At 39.9% G+C, this 20019-nt stretch overlaps 2 protein-coding genes across 3 annotated transcripts in view; both read left to right on the forward strand.

Annotated features, from left to right (window-relative positions):
- The first annotated feature begins 495 nt into the window (after positions 1-495).
- qsox2 (quiescin Q6 sulfhydryl oxidase 2) lies at positions 496-18308 on the forward strand. The gene is made up of 12 exons (XM_016542041.1): positions 496-821; positions 5767-5867; positions 7074-7122; positions 7247-7352; positions 7559-7649; positions 13001-13146; positions 13236-13379; positions 14006-14135; positions 14259-14381; positions 14580-14730; positions 14961-15149; positions 16370-18308. Exons 1-12 carry the CDS (start codon positions 563-565, stop codon positions 16879-16881), a joined length of 2001 nt encoding a protein of 666 aa, XP_016397527.1. The 5' UTR covers positions 496-562; the 3' UTR covers positions 16882-18308.
- A 1493-nt stretch (positions 18309-19801) lies between these two features.
- The window catches only part of LOC107731062 (nucleus accumbens-associated protein 2-like), a 5074-nt gene continuing 4856 nt past the window's right edge, over positions 19802-20019 (forward strand). For both annotated transcript variants that reach the window (XM_016542047.1, XM_016542046.1), the window contains exon 1: positions 19802-19996. The gene's annotated coding sequence lies outside the window, so the exon portion shown is untranslated. The remainder of the gene's footprint in view (positions 19997-20019) is intronic.

Consider the following 20019-nt stretch of genomic DNA (forward strand, 5'->3'; position numbering starts at 1 on the left):
TATGAGAATTTCAGGACGGAATGTGCTTCGTGGTCATACAATGCGACAAAACGCTCATATCAAAATAAAAAAAGTAAAATTTTCTGTATGCAAAATCTATATATTTCTTTTGATTTTGGGGTGACATGTTACATTAACCTGTCTTTGTGAGATTTACTCTTTGTTTTTCATCATGAATCTTAATCATTATTTTAAAAAATCAATTCAAAATCAAAATCTATGTGTTTGTATTACAATACAATCAAGCTGAAATATATTTCATTCGTAGCAACACGTGTGGTGTTTTTTTTCTTCAAGTAATGATACAAATAATATAAAGAGCTTAATTTTGCTTCTATTAGAGTACCATACACCGATGAATTATTATTCAGTAACAGCACCACATACACGATATGCGTCGCCCGTACGCAGATAGGATGCGCGACATAAGCGTCTGCGTCCTCGTAGCGCAGTGACGATGCTCCAGAAGACTCACGTCCCCCACTAAATGTAGTCATCCATAGGAGCGAGCAGAATCAGTCTGAATGTAGAGGATTCATTTAAGTGAGGGGTTTCAAATTGTATGGCGTTTCTTCCATCCCCTCCAATGGCAGTTGCGTTTCGCCTTAAGATCGGTATTCTGTTGGGGCTGCTGTTCAGACAGGCTCAGTCAGCTCGATTATACACTGAAGAGGATCCAGTGGTTATACTGAGCAGCGACAGCCTGAAGCAGACCGTGTTCAACTCCTCCAGCGCCTGGCTGCTTCAGTTCTACTCGTCGTGGTGCGGCCACTGTATCCAGTACTCGCCTACATGGAAAGCACTGGCAGGCGACGTGAAGGGTAGGTGGATTTGTATGATCATCTTCCTGTTTATTCACTCATCTCGGGGAAGGACAGTAACATTTCCTTAAACGTTTAAATTATTCACTTCAGGAACACAGATTTTTCCAGAGGTTATTTAGGGATGGTCATCCTTACTATGGAGATGGCAATAGCCTTACCATGCTATATAATAGCACCAACACTTGTTATCAACCAACATATGTTAACGAATACCATGGTACTATCATGGTAATGTGCATAGACGTGGTATTGCTATATTTCAAGTCCAAAATCATGGTAGTGACTTTATTTGTAATGACTCTAGTGCTTTTTCTGTTTGGCTTTTTTTTCTACAGCTGATTTTCGTTTTCATTTTAAATGGTGTAAGTCTATTGCCTTGTACATGATCACATGGGTTTTGCTTAATGAGGCTTACAGTGTTTTTGTGCATTTGGTCTTAAGTACACAGGAGGACATGCATGGGAAGTCGATAAGCCCTGGTTTGTTGATACACCTGCACGTAAATCCACAGTTGTTGCTGACTGTTTTCGGTATTTGTCATTGCGCTCAAGGCCTCTATGTTCACCCACAGCACACACACTACCAGAGAAATGTCTCCAGGTACTACTGTACAGTGTATTTATATTTAGTCATCTTTTAATATTTTTTTAACATTTAAAGCTATAGTTTACCCCAAACAAAAAATGGTGTCATTATTTCCTCACCCTCATGTTGGTCCAAACATGTGTGACTTCGTTTGTTCTGTGGAATATTATTCTGGCCACACTTTTAATATAATTGTACGATGCGTTTTAGTGCCACGTTCTAAGGTTACGATATTAAAGTCATAATATTTTGTGAAAAAAAGTCAAATTTACGAGAATAAAGTCGGAGCAATATGAGAATAAAGTCGAAATATTTTAAGAATAAAGTCAAAATTATGAGAATAAAGTCGAAATATTTTGAGGATAGAGTCAAAATTACGAGAATGAAGTTGAAATATTTTGAGAATAAAGTCGAAATATTTTAAGAATAAAGTCAAAATTGCGAGAATTAATTCTAAATATTTTGAGAATAAATTCGAAATATTTTAAGAATAAAGTCGAAATTACGAAATTGAAGTCGAAATATTTTGAGAATAAATTCAAAATTACAAGAATTAAGTCGTATCAATTACGAGATTAAAGTTATAATATTTTGAGAGTATAGCCTATATTGCACATACAAATGGCCCGGATTGGGAGCACTGGGAGAAATTCCGGTGGCCTGGCAACTGATTTGAATATATGTGGGATTATTAGCAGAAATCATACCATGTGTCATACACACGCAGGGACAATATGCTTGGAAATAATATTTCAAGTTTTCGAATGCATTCATTATATTCCAAATCCATATTCCAAAATATATTCCATATTTTGACTTTATTCTCATATTGCTATGACTTCATTCTCATAATTTTGACTTTTTTCACAAAATATTATGACTTTAATCTCGTAATCTTAGATTTATCCATAAATGCATAGAAGCCATTCATGTGACTTGTGCACTATATTCATAGAGTTGTGTGACAAACGGTCAGAATTTAAGTCATTATTTGACACAAGTTTATGAGAAACTGTAAATGATTCTCTTTTTTTTTTCTTTTTTTTTTTGAATCAGATCTTTTCAGTGAATCAGTTGAGCTGGTTCATAAAACTGGTCTGAATGATCTGTTCATAAATCAGTCTGGTCTAGTTCTCAAGTTCAATTTACTGACAGCAGTGAATAGCCCACTGGAGGGAAGATTTTCAGGGAATAATAACTTAGATTTTGGTCTGTTTGTTGCGCAAAGCTATTGTATGGCATCAGAAGATTCAGAATATAGTGTATTTCTATGATAGATTTGTTTGGCAAAAGGCCAGAATTTAAGTCGTTATTCAACACAAGCTCATGACAGTAAGTGCGATGTCCAAACGGTGACTGAATCGTTGTTTTGACTAAGTCAGGTCTTTCTAATGAATCAGTTTGGTCCATTTCTCAAGTTTAACTTACTGACTCAGCAGTGAATAGCCCACTGGAGGGGAAGATTCTCAGAGAATAGTAACTTAAATATCATTATGTTTGTCATACAAAGCTTTCTAATGGTTTCATAAGATTTGGAATATAGTGCAGAAATCATATATTTTCATGATGCTTTTGTATACATTTGAAGCTTGAATGCTCCAGTGCTCATTCATTCTAACTGCAAGAAAAAAGAGCTACGAGCTACATGTACTTATACAGTAGTATTTCTTCTTTTGTGTTAGATGGAAGACAGAGCGTATTTACAGGTTTGTTATGATATGTTATTGGCTAGAGCTTGTAAGCAATTATCAATTTTGTGTGAACTAATCCTTTAAATAGTCCTACAGCAGTGTTTCCCCTGCCATTATATTAGGGGGGCGGCCCGCCCCCCCCACGGCACCCCCCGCCCCCCTTGAAGGTCAAGTTAATTTTATTTAATTAAGGTCTATATACCTTGTTCTTTTATTAAGCAAACTAAATAGCCTTATGTTTTTTATTTTATTTACACGACGGCATATCATTTCGGTCTCTTCGTTATGGTCGCGCTCTCTGTATCACGCACAGCGGAGTTCCGCCCCGCGCACACACACACACACACTCACACACAAGTGAGCCCACTCCCACTAGTATTTGTAAATATTAAGCCGCAAAACGATTCATATTTAAATGAATTCTGCGTGTCTCTGTGTCAATGAACGGCGCAGACGCGCAGTTTTGTTTACTACTCGTACTGAAGTGCGTGTGAAGCTTCCGGTGATTTCAGCGTCTGCCGTCTCACTAACGAGGACATAAATATATGAACAACATCTCCAGAATTTGACCGTTTCATTTGAGTAAAACTATCCTCATATATACACACAGAAACGTATATATATATATTTTTTTTTTTACACATTTAATTTAAATGGGGGCAAATGCATTTAACACCTTGTCGCGAAGATGCTAAAAGTGGTAGAGCTGTGAAATTAGGTAGGGTCCGTTTTTTAAACCATCAGTGTGACAGTTTCAGAGTTCTTTCTCACTGGTGTTCGCTGCTTTACGACCCATACAAAAACATACTGTGACGGAACCATGGTTAAGTGATTTTGACAAACGAGTAACGAGTTTTCATTCATTTTTTGGTGTTACAAAGGAAGTTTAAATAAGAATCTTAAAGGGATATTTCACCCCAAAATTAATATTCTGTCATTAATTATGTTGTTCCAAACCTGTATTTATTATTTTTTTTACTTCTGTGGAACATAAAATAAGTTATTTTAAAGATTGTTTGTGACCAAATAGTTTTGGTAACCTCTGACTTCCATTGTATGGTCAAAAACACTGAATTTCTCAATATCTTCTTTTTATGAATGTTTAGCAGTAAGTTTGGAATGATATGTGGTAAGTAAGGCCTAAATGATGATAGAATTCAATTCTGGGCATAACTTTAACTTGTTCACTTTTTTTTTTTTCAAAATCCTCAAAGCTCCTTTTTCTGGGTTTAAATTGAATTCTAAATTCAGCTTTTCAATGAGCAGGCAAACTTTTGGACTATGGTAATGAATTATTACTGTATTATTCTTATGCTGAAGTATTTTTGTGGTGTCTTTTTGGTAATCATTTTCTTAAAAAGACCAGAATATGGTTGATTCATGAATGCATGGGTCATTATCATATCGTAGGGTACAGTGTATATGTTCTGGAATGCCATGCCTTGCTTTTCCTCTTCGTTGGACTGGGAAGGAAGGGATGATTGTGGCCTTTGGATGACAAACGTTGCGAGGACAAGTCTTCTGTTGAATGCTTTCAGTCTGCCTTTGTTGGCATAAGCTGTCGGCTGGGTGGCTTGCGAGTGGCCGCCTACCAGCTGTTACCTTCACAATGAGGGTCAGATGGCCCTATTGTGAGGATGCGACCCCGCTGTGCATTCCCCCACACATCCCAAAACCCACAGAGTCCTACCCTCAGGTGAAGAATAGAGGGCTAAAATGCCGCCGGCTGTCCCTCCTCTCTCTCATCCAAACATTTTTATATCAGCTGCCTTCTTCACACCCCATCTGCTTCATTTTTCTGACACAGATTTTACAGCTGTTCCGTTTATGAGTTTGCGTTGAAAACAAACCATCTGGCTACAGAAACTCTGTATACAATGTATGAAATCATGCTTTGATTTCGTCTCACAAAGTTTTATGTGAGAGACTTAGTATCTACGTTTCCGATGTCAGAGCTCAGAACCATGTAATGCATTAAATGATTTTAGGCTTCCTGCCAGAGTTCCTTTTACCTGTCCACTTAGGCTATCTGGCATCTGTTCTGAGTGCCAGTACGGATAAAACATTTAGTGTGGACGTCAGCTTGTGTTTTACAACACAAATGAAGAAACTGGGCACAAGTCTCTACAAATGCTCTTTTACCTCTTTGTTTTATGCTTGTGAAATGTCTAAAAGGAGCGTTATTAAACCAAAAACAAGTGTTGACATAATATGGCACTTCATCACTTGATTTGATTTTGGGTTTGTTCACCCAAAAATTATGTCATCATTTTATATTTTTCATGACATGAGAGGTTTATGTCTCTCCACTGAAAGTCCATTACTTCAAAACGTTGATGCTTTAACAAATTCAGAAAGAGATTGTAAAAGTAATCCATATGAATTAAGTGTTGATCCATGTTTATATTTGAATAAAAGCCTAAATTAAAACTGTTCATCATATAGCCTAAAACAATTCTGTGTCTTTAGAAGACTTGGATTAAATGACTTGATTAATATGGATTTGATCTCTTTATGAACGTTTTGAAATTTAGGGAAGTTTTGGTGGAATGGACTTTCAATGGAGGGACAGAAATCTCTCAGGTTTCATTAAAAATATCTTCATTAGTCATTCAATGATTAATAAAAGTTCTTGAAATGTGTGATGTGTTTCTCTACTCTCATAGACTGGGCACAGGCCATTCGTATAGGCGTTCTGGATTGTGCTCATGAGAAGAACTTTGACATCTGTAAGGAGTTTGGAATCCACTTCTACCCCACCTTCAGGGTATGTTTGTGCAAATTATTTTATTTATTCTTTCAGCAGATTAAACCTATACAGTAAATCCTAACCAGGGTGTGCGATATTGACAAAATCATTAGATGCCATTTAAAAAAAATGACACTTTAAATATGAAACTAAACTGTCATTAAGTTTTGGCAAGTCACTGTCTTAATGAGTGAGTCAATGAGTGATTCATTCAGTCGATCAATTTAAACAGCTGAGTCATTCAAAAAGAGATTGTCTTTATGAATGGGTCATTGAATCATTGACTCACCCGATTTGTTCAAAAATACAGATACATTCAGTAACATCTCCAGTTACTGGAGATGAACAACAGTTCAGCTGTAGATTTGTTTGGAACCATTTTTGTTGGCAAATAGAGCAAAAACAGACAATAATGAAAAAATTTGTCTAAAATGTAACTCAAAATATTAATTTCTTGTTTATTGTTGTATAAAATCAATATATTTCAATCACATTAATAATCGATAAAAACAGCAATATTGTTTGTGTGATATTGCTTAATTATATCATATAATGTAAAATATTAGACAAAAACTCATAATTTGCATTTTTGGCCCATACATCTTTAAGTAACTCCAAGCATGTTTTTATTTGGTTTTTGCCATATAGAAATCTTATTGGTCCAAACTCCTGCTCTACAATGCTGTAAGGATGATTTACAATAATCACCTAGTCATCTAGTTGTCTATTAACAGACTAGCCAATTAGAGAGGCTGACTGGATTATTTGGATTTAGATTAATTATTTATTTATTTATATTTATTTTCACTTAATTAGCATGCTGACAGCCTTCTGTGTTTGCACAGTATAAAACTTTTTGCAAAGGTTGCATCTTTGAATTCATGCATTAAATGCATCATGCTTCCTATGCTAAAAATATCCTATTTTTTATAATGCTATGGCAAGTTAACTTTAAAAAAAATGAAAACTCTGCCTTCTGTTCTGTTTTGTTGTGCTCCTTTCTAGCTGTTTTTGTCTTGTCTTTGACTGATCGAGGTCACGTAAACCTGAAACCAGAGTAATTATACAATAGACAAATGTATTATTACACCCTTATCAAATTTCTTGTTGCCAGAAACATGCCTATTTAGGACATTGTAAAAATGGACACATATAGAACATGTTGTTTTACTGTTTTAGAGATTTCATTTGGGAATCATTTCTTTTTCCTTTTCTTTTTTTTAGTATATTAAGGCACATGACACCACTAATGATTATGGGAAGACATATCATGGTAGGTTTAATCATTTTAGCTCTGATTAGAATTTTAATTTTGTCAGTTATTATTGTTGCAGTGATTGTTATTATTATGGAACTAACTTGAATTTCTGATTTTGTTATATTTTTGTACTGAATAGGGGCTGACAGAGAGCTTCAGACAGTGAGGCAGTTGATGGTGAACTTCCTCCAAAACCACACAAAGCAAGACTGGCCTGTGGGCTGCCCTCCCCTTGACCCTGCCAGGTGCCCAAATCTACAATATTACCACCCATTTTTTAATCTTCTTTACATGTACATTCAATTCCAGACATTTTTTTAATGTTTAACATGTTCTGTCTCCAGCTTCCGGAGGAAAATTAGGGATGTTTGTTTAGGGCTTAATTTCTAGACATAAATGGAATACATCTCCGTTTCTTATTTAGAAACATTGAATTTGTCATCTGTTGCAGGTCTGAGGACATCCTGTCCTTAATGGGGAAGAAAACGGAGTTCTATACTGCAGTTATAGTTGAGGACAAAGACTCTTATATAGGAAGAGAGGTAATGGTTGTCAATTTCCTATACTTACAAAAAATGTTTAATTAATCTGTTTTTGTAAAACTTAAAGCAGTGTAAGATCAGATGTCATAGTTTAGTCACCCATATGTCTTTCCAAATTGATCTGATTGTTACTGGCCAATTATTTTTTAAAGCTGATCAATTTTCAGTTCATTTATATATAATTAAAGCAGGCACAATTCACACATGCAGCTTATAGCATGGCAAGTGACGCAACGCTCCTTCCCTTATCTCAGTGAACCTAGGTTACGTCAGTAACCAGAGTGTTCACTATCGAAGGGTCTCCCCCTTTGGGTTTAATGCAAAATGGGGAATGCATCCAATCATGCCGTGCTATGAGCAGATACAGAGCGACCTGCTCTGCAAGCCCAGTCTTAGAGCACTTAAGTTAAGGACTCCTAAAGAACATGAGCAAAACTGAGTCCCAAGCTAATTGGCTGAGGACTACAGACATAACCCTTTCCACCTCCAGGGACAAATAGGCAAATTAAGCAGACAAGGTCTGTGCCTGCACGGCAGGGAAGTCTAAATGATAGAATCTGGCAAATGTGGACCGTGAAGACCAACCGGCGACCGCACAAATCTCAGCAATAGAAATTCCGCTAGACCACGCCCAGGAGGAGACCATTCCTCTGGTGGAGTGGGCCTCACACCTATTGGGCACTGTAAGACCAGAAGCCAAGGCTATAACATCCACTATCTAGCGAGAAAGTCTCTGCTTCGTAAGTGGCAGCCCTTTAGAGCGGCCTCCGAAGCACACAAAGAGCACTCGAAGTACACTCTAAGAGCCCTCAATGGGCAGAATGGATTAGGAGCCTGCTCACCGTCTGTACCGGGTACTGCCAGGAATGTGATAACCCGGGCTCTGAATGAAGTTGAGAGCACCTACGGTACATAACCATGTCTTGGCTTGAGGACGACTTTGTAGTCGTTAGGCCCAAACTCAAGACAGGAAGCACTGAATGACAGTGCCTGCAAGTCACCCCCTTGCTTGACCGACGCTAATGCCAATAGGAGGGCAGTCTTAAGCAACATGGGCTGCAGCTCGGCCAAATGAAGCAGCTCGAAGGGAGGGCCCCGTAGGGCCTTTAGGACTATTGATAAGTCTCAGGTCAGCACAGTCTGAGGACGAAGAGAATTCAATCTCCGGGTTCCCTTCAAGAACTTAATGATCAGATCAGCAGCTCCTGTAAAAAAGTTAGCACATGGGATACGTCACAAGAGACCGGATCCAGGCTTTGTGCAGAATACCAGTCATGAAAGACTGTCCATTTAAGGGCGTAAAGGTGTCTTGTGGACGGTGCTCTAGCCTCTAAAATGGTGTTGCTCACTCTTGCTGACCCGTATGATGACCTGAGGAAGCAGGGCAATCAGGGGGAAGGCATATAGGTGAGCGCTAGGCCAGTCGTGGGCCAGGGCTTCTCGCTGCATTGAGAAATAAGTTGGGCAGAGAGAGTTGTCTTCTGAGGCGAAAAAGTCGACCTCTGCCCTCCCGAAGACCGACCAGATTTCCTGAACCGTCTTGAGGATGTAGTGTCCATTCCCCAGGAGCTACATTGCCTCTGGACAGCATATCTGTGCCCAGGTTCAGACTGCCCAGCACATGAACCACTCTTAACGAGAAAAATTTGTTCTGTGCCCAAAATAGGAGGCGCCAAGCCATCCTGTAAAGGGCATGTGACCATAATTTCTAGGCAGTTGATATGCAGGCGTCGCTCCGGGGCTGACCAGGAGCCGGATGCCGGATTGCCCTCTAACAGAGCACCCTAAACCGAGTTGGAGGCGTCTGTCGTAACTACCTTCCTCTTGGAGGTCAGTCCCAACTGCACACCTGTTTGGAACAGGCGAGTCGCTGAATAGTCAGGGACCGTTCCGGCGTAATCCATGCCCGCATCTGGGCAGAGTCTTTAATCATCCCCAGAAAGAAAGCTCGCTGCGGATTCCCATCTGTCTCAGAGGGGAAAGAGCCGCTTCTATGCACTTCGTAAAAGTGCGTGGGGCGAGGGACAGTCCGAATGGAAGGACTGTATATTGATAAGCCACCCCCTCGAATGCGAATATCAAGAACGGTCTGTGACGGGGGCTATATGGATGTGAAAGTAAGCGTCTTTCATATCCACAGTCAGAAACCAGTCCTCGGGGCATATTTGCATGAGGTTCTGCTTCAGAGTTAATATCTTGTAATATACGGCCGTCTCATAAGTGAGCGATTTAGATGTCTGAGATCTGGAATAGGTCTGAGCCCGCCATTTTTCTTGGGAACGAGGAAGTAGCGGCTGAAGAACTCTGACTCGCTGTTCGCTAGAGGTACCGTTTCCACAGCACCTTTTGCAAGCAGTGTTTGTACTTTGGACTGGAGAACATGCGCTTTGTTGTCACGAACCAAAGTTTGAATAACATCTCTGAAGCGAGGAAGCCTGTGAGCAAACCGGAGTAACCTCGTTTTACTGTATGTAGAACCCAATTTGAAACACCCGGGATGGCTGCACAGGGTCTTCTGGTGACTTGCAGCTGCAGAGCCAGAACACTTAGTGACGCAGCGCCTGCGACGTCTTCTGTGCCTCAGAGAAGCGCTCCGCAAACCCATCCACGGTGGGGCCAAATAGTCCCTTTGGCGAGACCGGTGAGTCCAGGAAGGCCATTTTCTCAGTGTCCCTGATCTCAGTAAGGATAAGCCAGAGGTGGCGATCCTGCCCCACCAGGCTGGCCATGGTCTTGCCGATCACCTGAGCCATAGCTTTCGTTGCGCGCAGAGCCAGGTCAGTCGCTGTGCGCAGCTCTTTGAAAGCATCATGATCCTGGCCAGACTCATCCATGCTGCAGAGAAGTTTGGCTTGAAACACTTGTAGAATCACCATCGAATGCAGAGCCAATCTTGACTGACCGGCCGCTGCGTAAGCCCTGCTGGCCAAGGCCAACGTAGTCCCGCAGGGCTTGGAAGGGTGCGCGGCATGGGCTTTCAAACTGAGGGCAGATGGTGGGAACAAGTAGGCAGCGACCGTTTCTTCCAGAGCGGGTAGCTTGCTGTAGCTTCTGTCCTCAGCGCCGTCAACGGTGGTGAGAGTGGCTGAAGAGGAGGAACTAACACGGGCTGAATAGGGGGCGCCACATCTTGGTGAGTTCTTCATGAACTGCAGGCAAGAATGGAGCGGGCCACTGGCGAGGGGGCTGATGGCATCCATGGAGGAGCCATTCATCCAAAAGGCCATGGGCGGGCTCTACCAGAGCCGACCACTCTAAGCCGAGATCCTCCACTGCCTTAGAGAGCACTCTGATCAGCTCGCTGTCCGGTCTCGGCCATGAAGCAGGAGGGGCTTCCCACTCTTCAGTGTCTGACGCCATAAAGGACAATGAGTCGTCAACAGCAATCTCTTCCTTGGAAGCACCAAAGGAAATCAAGCCACTCGCAGTAGGGGAGGGGCGCTGATCCTCCTGTGTGAAGCACACCAGCAAGACGAGATGATGTGGGGAGGGAGGGGCATGCTGGTGCTGAGTCAACGTGAAAGGAAAGGAAACAGGGAAGCGGAGCGGGGAGAACCACATTCATTGAAGAAGGCAACCCGCGAGCGGAGACAGGAAAGGCTCATGCTCTCGCAGTGAGAAATGAAGCCTCAGTGAGCGCAGCACTCGCTGTGCACTCAAGGTGCGACATTTGAAACAACAGCCCACTGGGAATTTGCTCAGAAGTTTGCTCTTTTTCAAGCCGGATAGCCACAGGGGAGTCTTCGTCCTCTGCCGGGGGCTCTTCAACGGCGGTGAGCAGAGCTGAGCTTCTTTCCTTCTTCTTTCTTTGGCTTCTTGATTGCAAAGTCAGCGAAGAGATGATCCTCGTTGCTGAAGGAGAAGATTCTGGTGAAATAGCGTTCTGAGCTGACTTATATAGAGGTCGGCTCTGCCCCTTGTGGCGGGCTAAAGCACCATTGGTTTGTGCAGCTACACAAACGTGAAAAAATCAGGCTTCAGTAACAGAGTAAACAGGAGTTTCCCATTCTGCATTAAACACAACGGGACAGACCGTTCGATAGGGAAGTAAACTCTGCTGATTGACAGAGTTTTCCTCAGTGCTGTAAGCATGACGTTGCATCACCGGTAGGCAATTTGTCGTTGTAAGGAACAAGAAGTAAACTTCTGATGAGACATACCTTAATTCAGATATGTATGCCATTTTGTTTTATTGATATTAAATTAACTGTTATATGCCCATTCAAGGGTAACTATAGTCATTCTGCTGAATCGCTGTACAGGGGAGAAAAATGGGGGAAAAAATGCAAATGCATGTAAACATTAATTAATGGCAAGTGACTTTAAAAAAAAATAAATATGGCAATTGGTCTCAGATTCCATGATCTGTGCACCACTTTCAAATTAGTATGACTTTCTTCCACTGAACACAACAGAAGAAAACACAAAAAAAGGAGAATTTTTGCAGAATGTCCAGGCTGCTCTTTGCCATAACACAAAAGTAGATAGACACTGTAAAGCTCCAAAAATATAAGTATTATATTATAAAAGTATATTCAGTATAATTCCTGTAAAGCTGTACAATAGCTTTATGAGGAACAGATTGACATTTTAAATATTTTTTTTATTTAAAGTACAAGGTTAATTTCCCTTTCGCCCTGCCAATATGTTCCATATATTCAAGCGTGGCGTATTCATGATACACTACAGATCCAAAGTCTTGTGTAGCTCAAATGGTAGAGGATGCCACTAGTAAATTTCAAGGAAACACACATACTGATAAATGTCTGCAAAGAAAGAAGTTTTCCTGTGTAACATGAATGGACCAGATCAGAACTAGTGGAATGAGATATTCAGTGAATAATCACAGAAACTTAGATCTGTTCTTTACACAAAGCTATTATATTGCTTTAGAAAACCTACATAGCACTTTTATGGCACTTTTGTTTTTTGGTAATTTTTGGTGCTTGATGGTTGAGTCTATTTTTGCTGTTAGAAAACAGTTTAAACCAGTGGCTCTCACCAAATCTTTAATTTTGTTATATTAAATAAATCATAATTAAAATGATGAAAACACTATAAATTAAGATATACGGCATTAAACTGATATCATATTTGTTAGTTGTTGTTTTTTTACACTACAGAAGTGCAGTTTAGGACAGCCTTTGAATATTGTCTTGGACAAGGGGGGCTTTGGAGTGAAAAAGTTGAGAACCACTGGCTTAGACAATCCAATAAACCAAACTCCTTTTGTGTTCCATGGAAAAAAGAAAATAACATAGGTTTCGAATGACGAGTGGGTGAATAGATGATGATCTAAATGATCCCTTTAGGCATAATTAGTGATGTAGCTTTGTGCTCTTTTTAACTAGGTAATTTTGGACCTATTGCCATATGAGGGTTTGGCAGTGAAGAGAACGCTGAGCTCAGACAAACTTCTAATGGAGGAACTAGGAATTACTTCAGTTCCCTCAGTGTACCTCTTCCATCCCAACGGCACACACACTATCATGAATGTGTAAGTTAACTGCTGAATTAATTTCGGTCTAACCATCAATCAGAAGCCCTGTTAATGTGCATTTGGTACATTTTTGTATGTTTTAACAGTCAGAAGAGGCTACGCTTTTTCTTCTCCTCCTTCCTAAAACTCCTCCCTGGAGTACACAGGAAACAGTCCACCTCATCCCTGCAGCGTCCTCAGCCTGGGAATAATGGACAGGGAACCCAGGTGGAGTGGAAAGTGTTTGAAAAGTGAGTTTTATTTATATATACACTACTGTTCAAAAGTTTGGAGTCAGCAAAGACCGATAACATTTTTTTTAAAGTTGCAAAAGATTTCCGTTTTAAATAAATGCAGTTCTTTTGAAGTTCCTATTAATCAAAGAATCCTGAAAAATATATCACAGTTTCCACAAAAACATTAACCAGCACTACAGTTTTCAACATTGATAATAATAATAATAAATGTTTCTTGAGCACCAAATCAGCATATTACAAAGATTTATAAAGGATCATGTGACACTGAAGACTGGAGTAATGACTGCTGGAGTAATTCAGCTTTGCACCACAGGAATAAATTACATTTCAAAATACATTAAAATAATTTTGAATTGTAATAGTATTTCACAGTATTACTGTTTTTACTGTATTTTTTTATTAAATGAATGCAGACTTAGTGAGCACAAGAGACTTAAAAAACATCTTAAAAATCTTACCAACTCCAGGCTTTTGATCAGTAGTGTAAATTTCCTGTACAATGTGAAGTAGTCCAAATTGTCTGCAGTTTAACGGTTTAGCAGATGAACACCTATAGGTTTTTTTTGCTTGCTGTGAATTTAACTTTTAAGATGAGGTAACTAATATGAATGTTTCTTCAGGTCTAAGGTTTACATGGCAGATCTGGAATCTGGCTTACATTATTTACTGAGGGTTGAACTGGCCACACACAAGACCTTAGAAGGAGAAGAACTAAAAACTTTCAAGGACTTTGTAACAGTTGTCGCCAAGGTAGTGTTGTAACACAAACACAACTTTTTCTCTGTACTTGAGCTGTCTTCTCACACTACAATTGTTTTCATTAGAACGTCGAAATTTACAGGGTAGTATCTTACTTGGCCCCTTTGACTGTAGCTATTCCCAGGTCGCCAATCTGTGGTGAAACTTCTTGAGACGTTGCTGGAATGGCTAGTCAGTTTACCTTTGGAGAAGATCCCCTACGATGCTATCCTGGACTTAGTTAACAACAAGATGAGGGTAAGACCGTCACCCACTAAACAACTTATTCATTGCCAAAACGCTGATGCCCCTGCTATTAAAAGCACAATACATCTCATACAGTGTCTTTGCCTAATGACATGTACGTTGTTTTTTTTTGTCGTTTTCCATGCATGTGACAGAAGCGTAAATCAGTATGTTGGTGGTCTTAAAGGACTCTGTTTGTATTATTCTCAGATCTCAGGGCTGTACCTAGGTGAGCAAGTGCAGTGGGTTGGATGCCAGGGTAGTAGTGTGGCACTAAGAGGATATCCCTGCTCCCTCTGGACTCTGTTTCACGTTCTGACTGTGCAAGCTGCCAACCGACCTGATGCTCTAGCTAACACTGGTATGAGCAGGGAAATCCCTTTCTCTTAATCAACCTGAAACATGTTTGAGATGATCTCAGCAGTTGTTATTGTAATTGTAGATTAGTAAATTGAGACTAAAAATTCTGTATAAATAATTCTGTAATATAATACGTTGGGTCTGTAGCAAGTGATTCATTTGGTAGGTGTTTTCTATTAGTTCCTGTTCTTCATTGCTACAATTAATTTAAACCCACCTTCTTCCTCTCAGGGTTTGAGGATGATCCCTTGGCAGTGCTTCAAACCATGCGTCGCTACATTGGGACCTTCTTTGGGTGCCAGGAGTGTGGGAAGCATTTTGAGGAAATGGCTCAGGAATCTGTGAACCAGGTCAAGACTGTTGATGAGGCTGTGCTGTGGCTGTGGAGAAAACACAACCAGGTTAACGCAAGACTGGCAGGTAAGACAGAAAAATGACTGCACAAATATGCATTTAGAAACTCGTAAGTGTATACATTAACATTGATAATAATAAGCACCAAATCAGCATATTAGAATAATTTCTGAAGGATCATGTGACACTGAAGACTGGAGTAATGACTGCTGATAAATTCAGCTTTGCCATCAACAGGAATAAATTACTTTGTAAAATATATTCAAATAGAAAACCGTTATTTTAAAGGGGTCCTATTACGCGTTTTCACTTTTTCAACTTTAGTTAGTCTGTAATGTTGCTGTTTGAGCATAAAAAAGATCTGCAAAGTTACAAATGGACCACTTTAAATTGTAATAATATTTCACAATATTCCTGTTTTTACTGTATTTTTGATTAAATAAATGCAGCCTTTATGAGCATAAGAGACTTGTTTCAAAATATATATACAATATAATACGTAAAAAATACAATATAAAACAAAATAAAAAAAAAACCAGCCCCAAACTTTTTGACTGCAGTATGGTGTAGGAAGAAAGTAAGAAGAAAAAAAAAGGAAAACTGGCAGTTAAGGAGGAATCGGGGGAACAGACAGGTGGCAAGAAAGGAATGAAACAGACAGGAAGGAAGATGAAAAAGAAAGAAAGAAAAAAGAAATAGGACTGTAATGAAAGAAAAAAGAAGGTTAAAAAAACATGACAAATATAAGGACAGAAAGGAAGAAGAAAAAAGAAGCACCGCAGGGAAAGAAAAGGAAAAGGAACTAGAACTGGAAGGAAAAATAAGTGGGAGAAATGATAGGAAAAAACATGAAGAGAGAAAAATGAAGGACAGGAAGCAAGAAAGGAGGAAAGACATGAAGGATAGAATGCAAAGGTAATAGAAAAAAGAAAAGATAATAACAGAAAGTAGGATGGAAAAGAAAGGAAAGAGAAAAGAAAGATAAGTATCAAGGAGTAGGAAGGAAAGAAGGTATGCAATTAGGACTGGAAGGAAAACAAGAAGTGAAGGGAAAAAAAGGCAAAAGCGGAAGGAAGAAAAATAACAAACGAAAAGAAGAAGAAAAAGGAAGGAAAAGGGACAGGGGGGGGGAAGGATGGAGGGAAGGGCAGAAAGGAAGAAACTTCATTGATGCACAAGGAGAAATTCAGGAAGAACTATATTTTCATGTCCAAACTATAAATGTAAAGTTCTCATATGCATGCTAGCAGACATTACCCTCATTGCTGATTGCACTCGTTATGCAGGTTCAATGAGCGAGGACCCCATGTTTCCTAAGACGCAGTGGCCGACTCCTGATCTCTGTCCCACATGCCATGAGGAGCAAGAAGGCCTTCACGTCTGGAACGAACAGATGGTGCTCGCTTTCCTCAAACAACACTACGGCGCTTCAAACATCTCCCTAAAATACTCCAGCAACAGCCAACCAGAGCCAGGCCCTCCTGCTCCCGACAAACCCAAAGCCATAACCAAACCTAACAGCAACAGTCACCTCAACCAGAACCTAAAGCCATCTCCTGATAGCGTTCCAAAACATCAGAAGAGGACAGAAATCAGTGGTGCGGGAGAGAAGCTCACCGGTGTCCAGATAGAAGCCAGGCCAGGGATGACATTCCTGGGTCTGGGATTCTCCAGCCTGGACATGAGTCTCTGTGTGCTGCTCTACACCCTCTCCTGTGTCTTCCTCATGTTCATGTTTTTCTTCTTCCGCTTTCGCTCAAAGAGATGGAAAGCCAGAAACTACCGGCCTTACGTATAGCAGCGGAATGCTGAGATGGAAAACTGTGGATAAGGTGAATGTAATATATGAAACCCCTGCCAAGTGTTGAAGGAGACTTTTAATTTATTTGATTACTTTTATTTGTTTCGGTTTTTGTTGTTGTTGATGTTTTTGTGAAGTGCTTTGTAATGAAGAACTTGTCTAATGACTGATGAAAGTCCAACTCGAGTATCAGGCCTAGTTGTGTGAACAAGCACCTGTTAGCGAGTATTTCTCAACCCTAAACAAACAGAGAGGATGATTTAACAGGAGAAACTATTTTATTAAAGTAAAAGTAACAACCGAGGTCAAAGTATATTTTTATGAATATTCTACATTATTTATAGAGATTTTTATTGAAATAATATATCCTAAGTTTCTCACAGGGTATGTTTCGCTCTCTATGAAAGTCACACTGTCCCCATATTTCTGTTTGATGGTCCAAAAAACACTTGGGAATATGATTTATTCTGTTGCTCAAGGTCGCTAGCAGAGAAGCCAGTGACACGTAACACACTGCCTGCCAATGACCAGATGTGGAAAAACCCTTGGTTTTGTTACTCTCATGGTCCATTGAAATATGCTATATGAACTCTGTTTTAATTTATTTTTTTTTTGTCTGCAAGTAAAGTCACAACAAGAGCTACTGTGGTACATGAAGTTAATTTTAAGCATAATTTCTATTTTTTTTAACCTTTTAAATCCTGTCGTAATGCTTAATAATTGGTTGTACTGGTGCAACTCAGCAGTAAGGGATTTATAATGACTACAATAATCTCTTTCAAAAAATAAAAATGAGTCAGATTTTCAGACTTTTTGGTACTCTGTTATACTGAGCACACTTAGTGAGTAAACCTTTATTCATAATCTCTTCTTTTTTCTTTAGATTACCGAGACTCTTTTGAACTGGAACTTTTCAATAAATATTTTATAATTTTACTATACTATAATTGTACTCCGAGGATTCTTGATCACAGACCATTTATTGTTCAACATCTATAGTACTACAGCAGTATTTTGATTCAAAGTTTAGAATTAAAATGTGTTGATATTGTAAAACTTTCAATATCATTATCAGCATTTGGTTTGTGGACTGATTTGTAATGTGTTCAGCTTGTGATATTTATTTTATGGAGCAGTGTTAATGTGGACCTGAGGCTAAATATTTATAAAGCATTCTTAATAAAATACGGCTTCTGTGTTGTGACAGTATGTGAACATAATGGTGGCCTTCTAAGCTGCCCCAAATGAACGGCTGTAAATTGCATTGCATTTAATTATTTCCAGTGTTTTAAGAATTATATTTTTATGTAAAGACTATTTTGGGGGGCGGTTGTTCTGTATATATGTAGTTTGTCCTTTCAGGAAAGTTATTGCATTTTGTATAAAGAACACTGTAAGTTGTCTTTCAAATAAAAATGTATAATTCCCACCATTTTCTAGTTCATAACTACCAACAATGCAGATACATACACATATTTGATGTTTTTTAGCCATCAGTGTTTTATATAGCACCACTATAATATACTGCTACATGGGGTATAATGTAAATATGTTTCATTTTGAGATCGGTTTTCTGAAGAGTGGTTCTTAAATGATCATTTATCAGGAGAACAGGATGTACCATCCTGAGAACACAGTGTAACTGCAACTTCAAGTCTAAGCACATTGGGAGGTCATTTAAGTTTTCTATTGCTTGTAAGTCTGTGTCTGCCCTCTAGTAGGCAGTATGGAGTATCCCTTTCCCCACCAGCTCAGACTGCAGTCTGTTCTCCCCAGGGACATCACACATGTGACCATACTAACGCTGTCTATTACTAGAGCTCCAGCTGTCAACTTAGATGTCTGCACAGGCACTCTTGTTTCCAAATGTAAAATAACTTGCTATGTTCATCTCTTCAGACTGGAAAAGGACATTTTCCTCAATGACAATGTGCATTTTGCACTGGAAACAAAGTTTGAGGGCAGTTTCTTCAAGAGACAGTTTAATGTGTCACGTTTTGCTTTTTTCACAGCTTTTAAAGAAACCAGACAGACAGCTGGAAGCAAGTTTTGCAGCATTCACAGGGAGTGTGTCTGCTACACTTTATTGATTTATTATAATTTTCTGCTGTTGATATTAGACAGAAGACTGGAACACGGCAGTTTATCGCTAATAGCGCTGACTCACGCCGTAGCCCATCGGCATCTCAGCATTAAAAGCCAGCGAGTCAGAGACTGAAGCATAGCGCCTTCTTCCCCACTTTGCTGAGAGATGCTGCTTTACTGCCCCACTGCTCTGTACTCAACTCTTACTTGCACACTAGTCTCTCAGTCATCCGTCTAATACGTGCCACCTTAAAATGCTTCTCTGTTTGATGTACTTATCTGACATTCAGGGCAGCTTTGAGGCTGAGTCTCTCTTTTCTTTCTCTTATCGGTTGAGTATCTGTCTGATGCCGTGTTGGCACATCTGATTGGGTATGCAGACTCTGTACTGAGTATGCCAGCCTGTGACAGGGACTGCAATGCAGAGCTGCTCTCCTGGCACACAATTTGTCTGCCCTTAATGTAAATAATCCTGAGCACGGAGCTGATCATGGCAAAGACCGCTTCTGATGGATTATCTGTCTGCACGCGTTTGGGTTGGTGCATGCGGGGTGCACGCTCCCGTTCTTGTCTTTTCTTCGTGTGGTGATGCTCAAATAAAAGTGAGCCATTGCACTCTCTCTCTCTTTCTGTCTTGCCTGTCTTTTGTCTCCATCGCACATGAACACGTTTACTCTCTGCAGGGCAGTTATCCGCATCAGGCTCTCTCTCTTTCTCTCTCGCTCGATCTCTCTCTCTCTCTCTCTCACTCTGTCCTTAAATGACTTTCCTTCAGTCTCACTCCCTCCCCCTAGTCTCTGTGTCTGTGCCTATAGCCTCTCTCCCCCTTTCTGTGACATACAGTAGATGGTGCATCGATTGCACATAGACGCTTGCTTTCCCTCTCGCTGGCTCAGTCCTGTGCGGGGAGAAAGAGGATGGATTGAGACGTATCTCTCTGCTTCTCAAGCTACCTTTCCTCATGCTGAGCTGCTGTGAGGAGCCTGCCTGCATTCTCTCTCTCATCTCGGAAGATTCTGCTATAGAGGTCAGGAAGTGAGGGGTGGCTTT

The sequence above is a fragment of the Sinocyclocheilus rhinocerous genome, unplaced genomic scaffold (assembly GCF_001515625.1).
Source record: "Sinocyclocheilus rhinocerous isolate Xijiao unplaced genomic scaffold, SAMN03320098_v1.1 scaffold157, whole genome shotgun sequence".
Classification (NCBI taxonomy): domain Eukaryota; kingdom Metazoa; phylum Chordata; class Actinopteri; order Cypriniformes; family Cyprinidae; genus Sinocyclocheilus; species Sinocyclocheilus rhinocerous.

Bases quoted from the DNA above. Each gene is read 5' to 3' on its own strand.
- qsox2 (XM_016542041.1), top strand. From the start codon at position 563: ATGGCGTTTCTTCCATCCCCTCCAATGGCAGTTGCGTTTCGCCTTAAG. The intron at 13,147-13,235 runs GTAAGTTAACTG...ATGTTTTAACAG, and splicing joins ACACACACTATCATGAATGT to TCAGAAGAGGCTACGCTTTT. The intron at 14,731-14,960 runs GTATGAGCAGGG...TCTTCCTCTCAG, and splicing joins TGATGCTCTAGCTAACACTG to GGTTTGAGGATGATCCCTTG.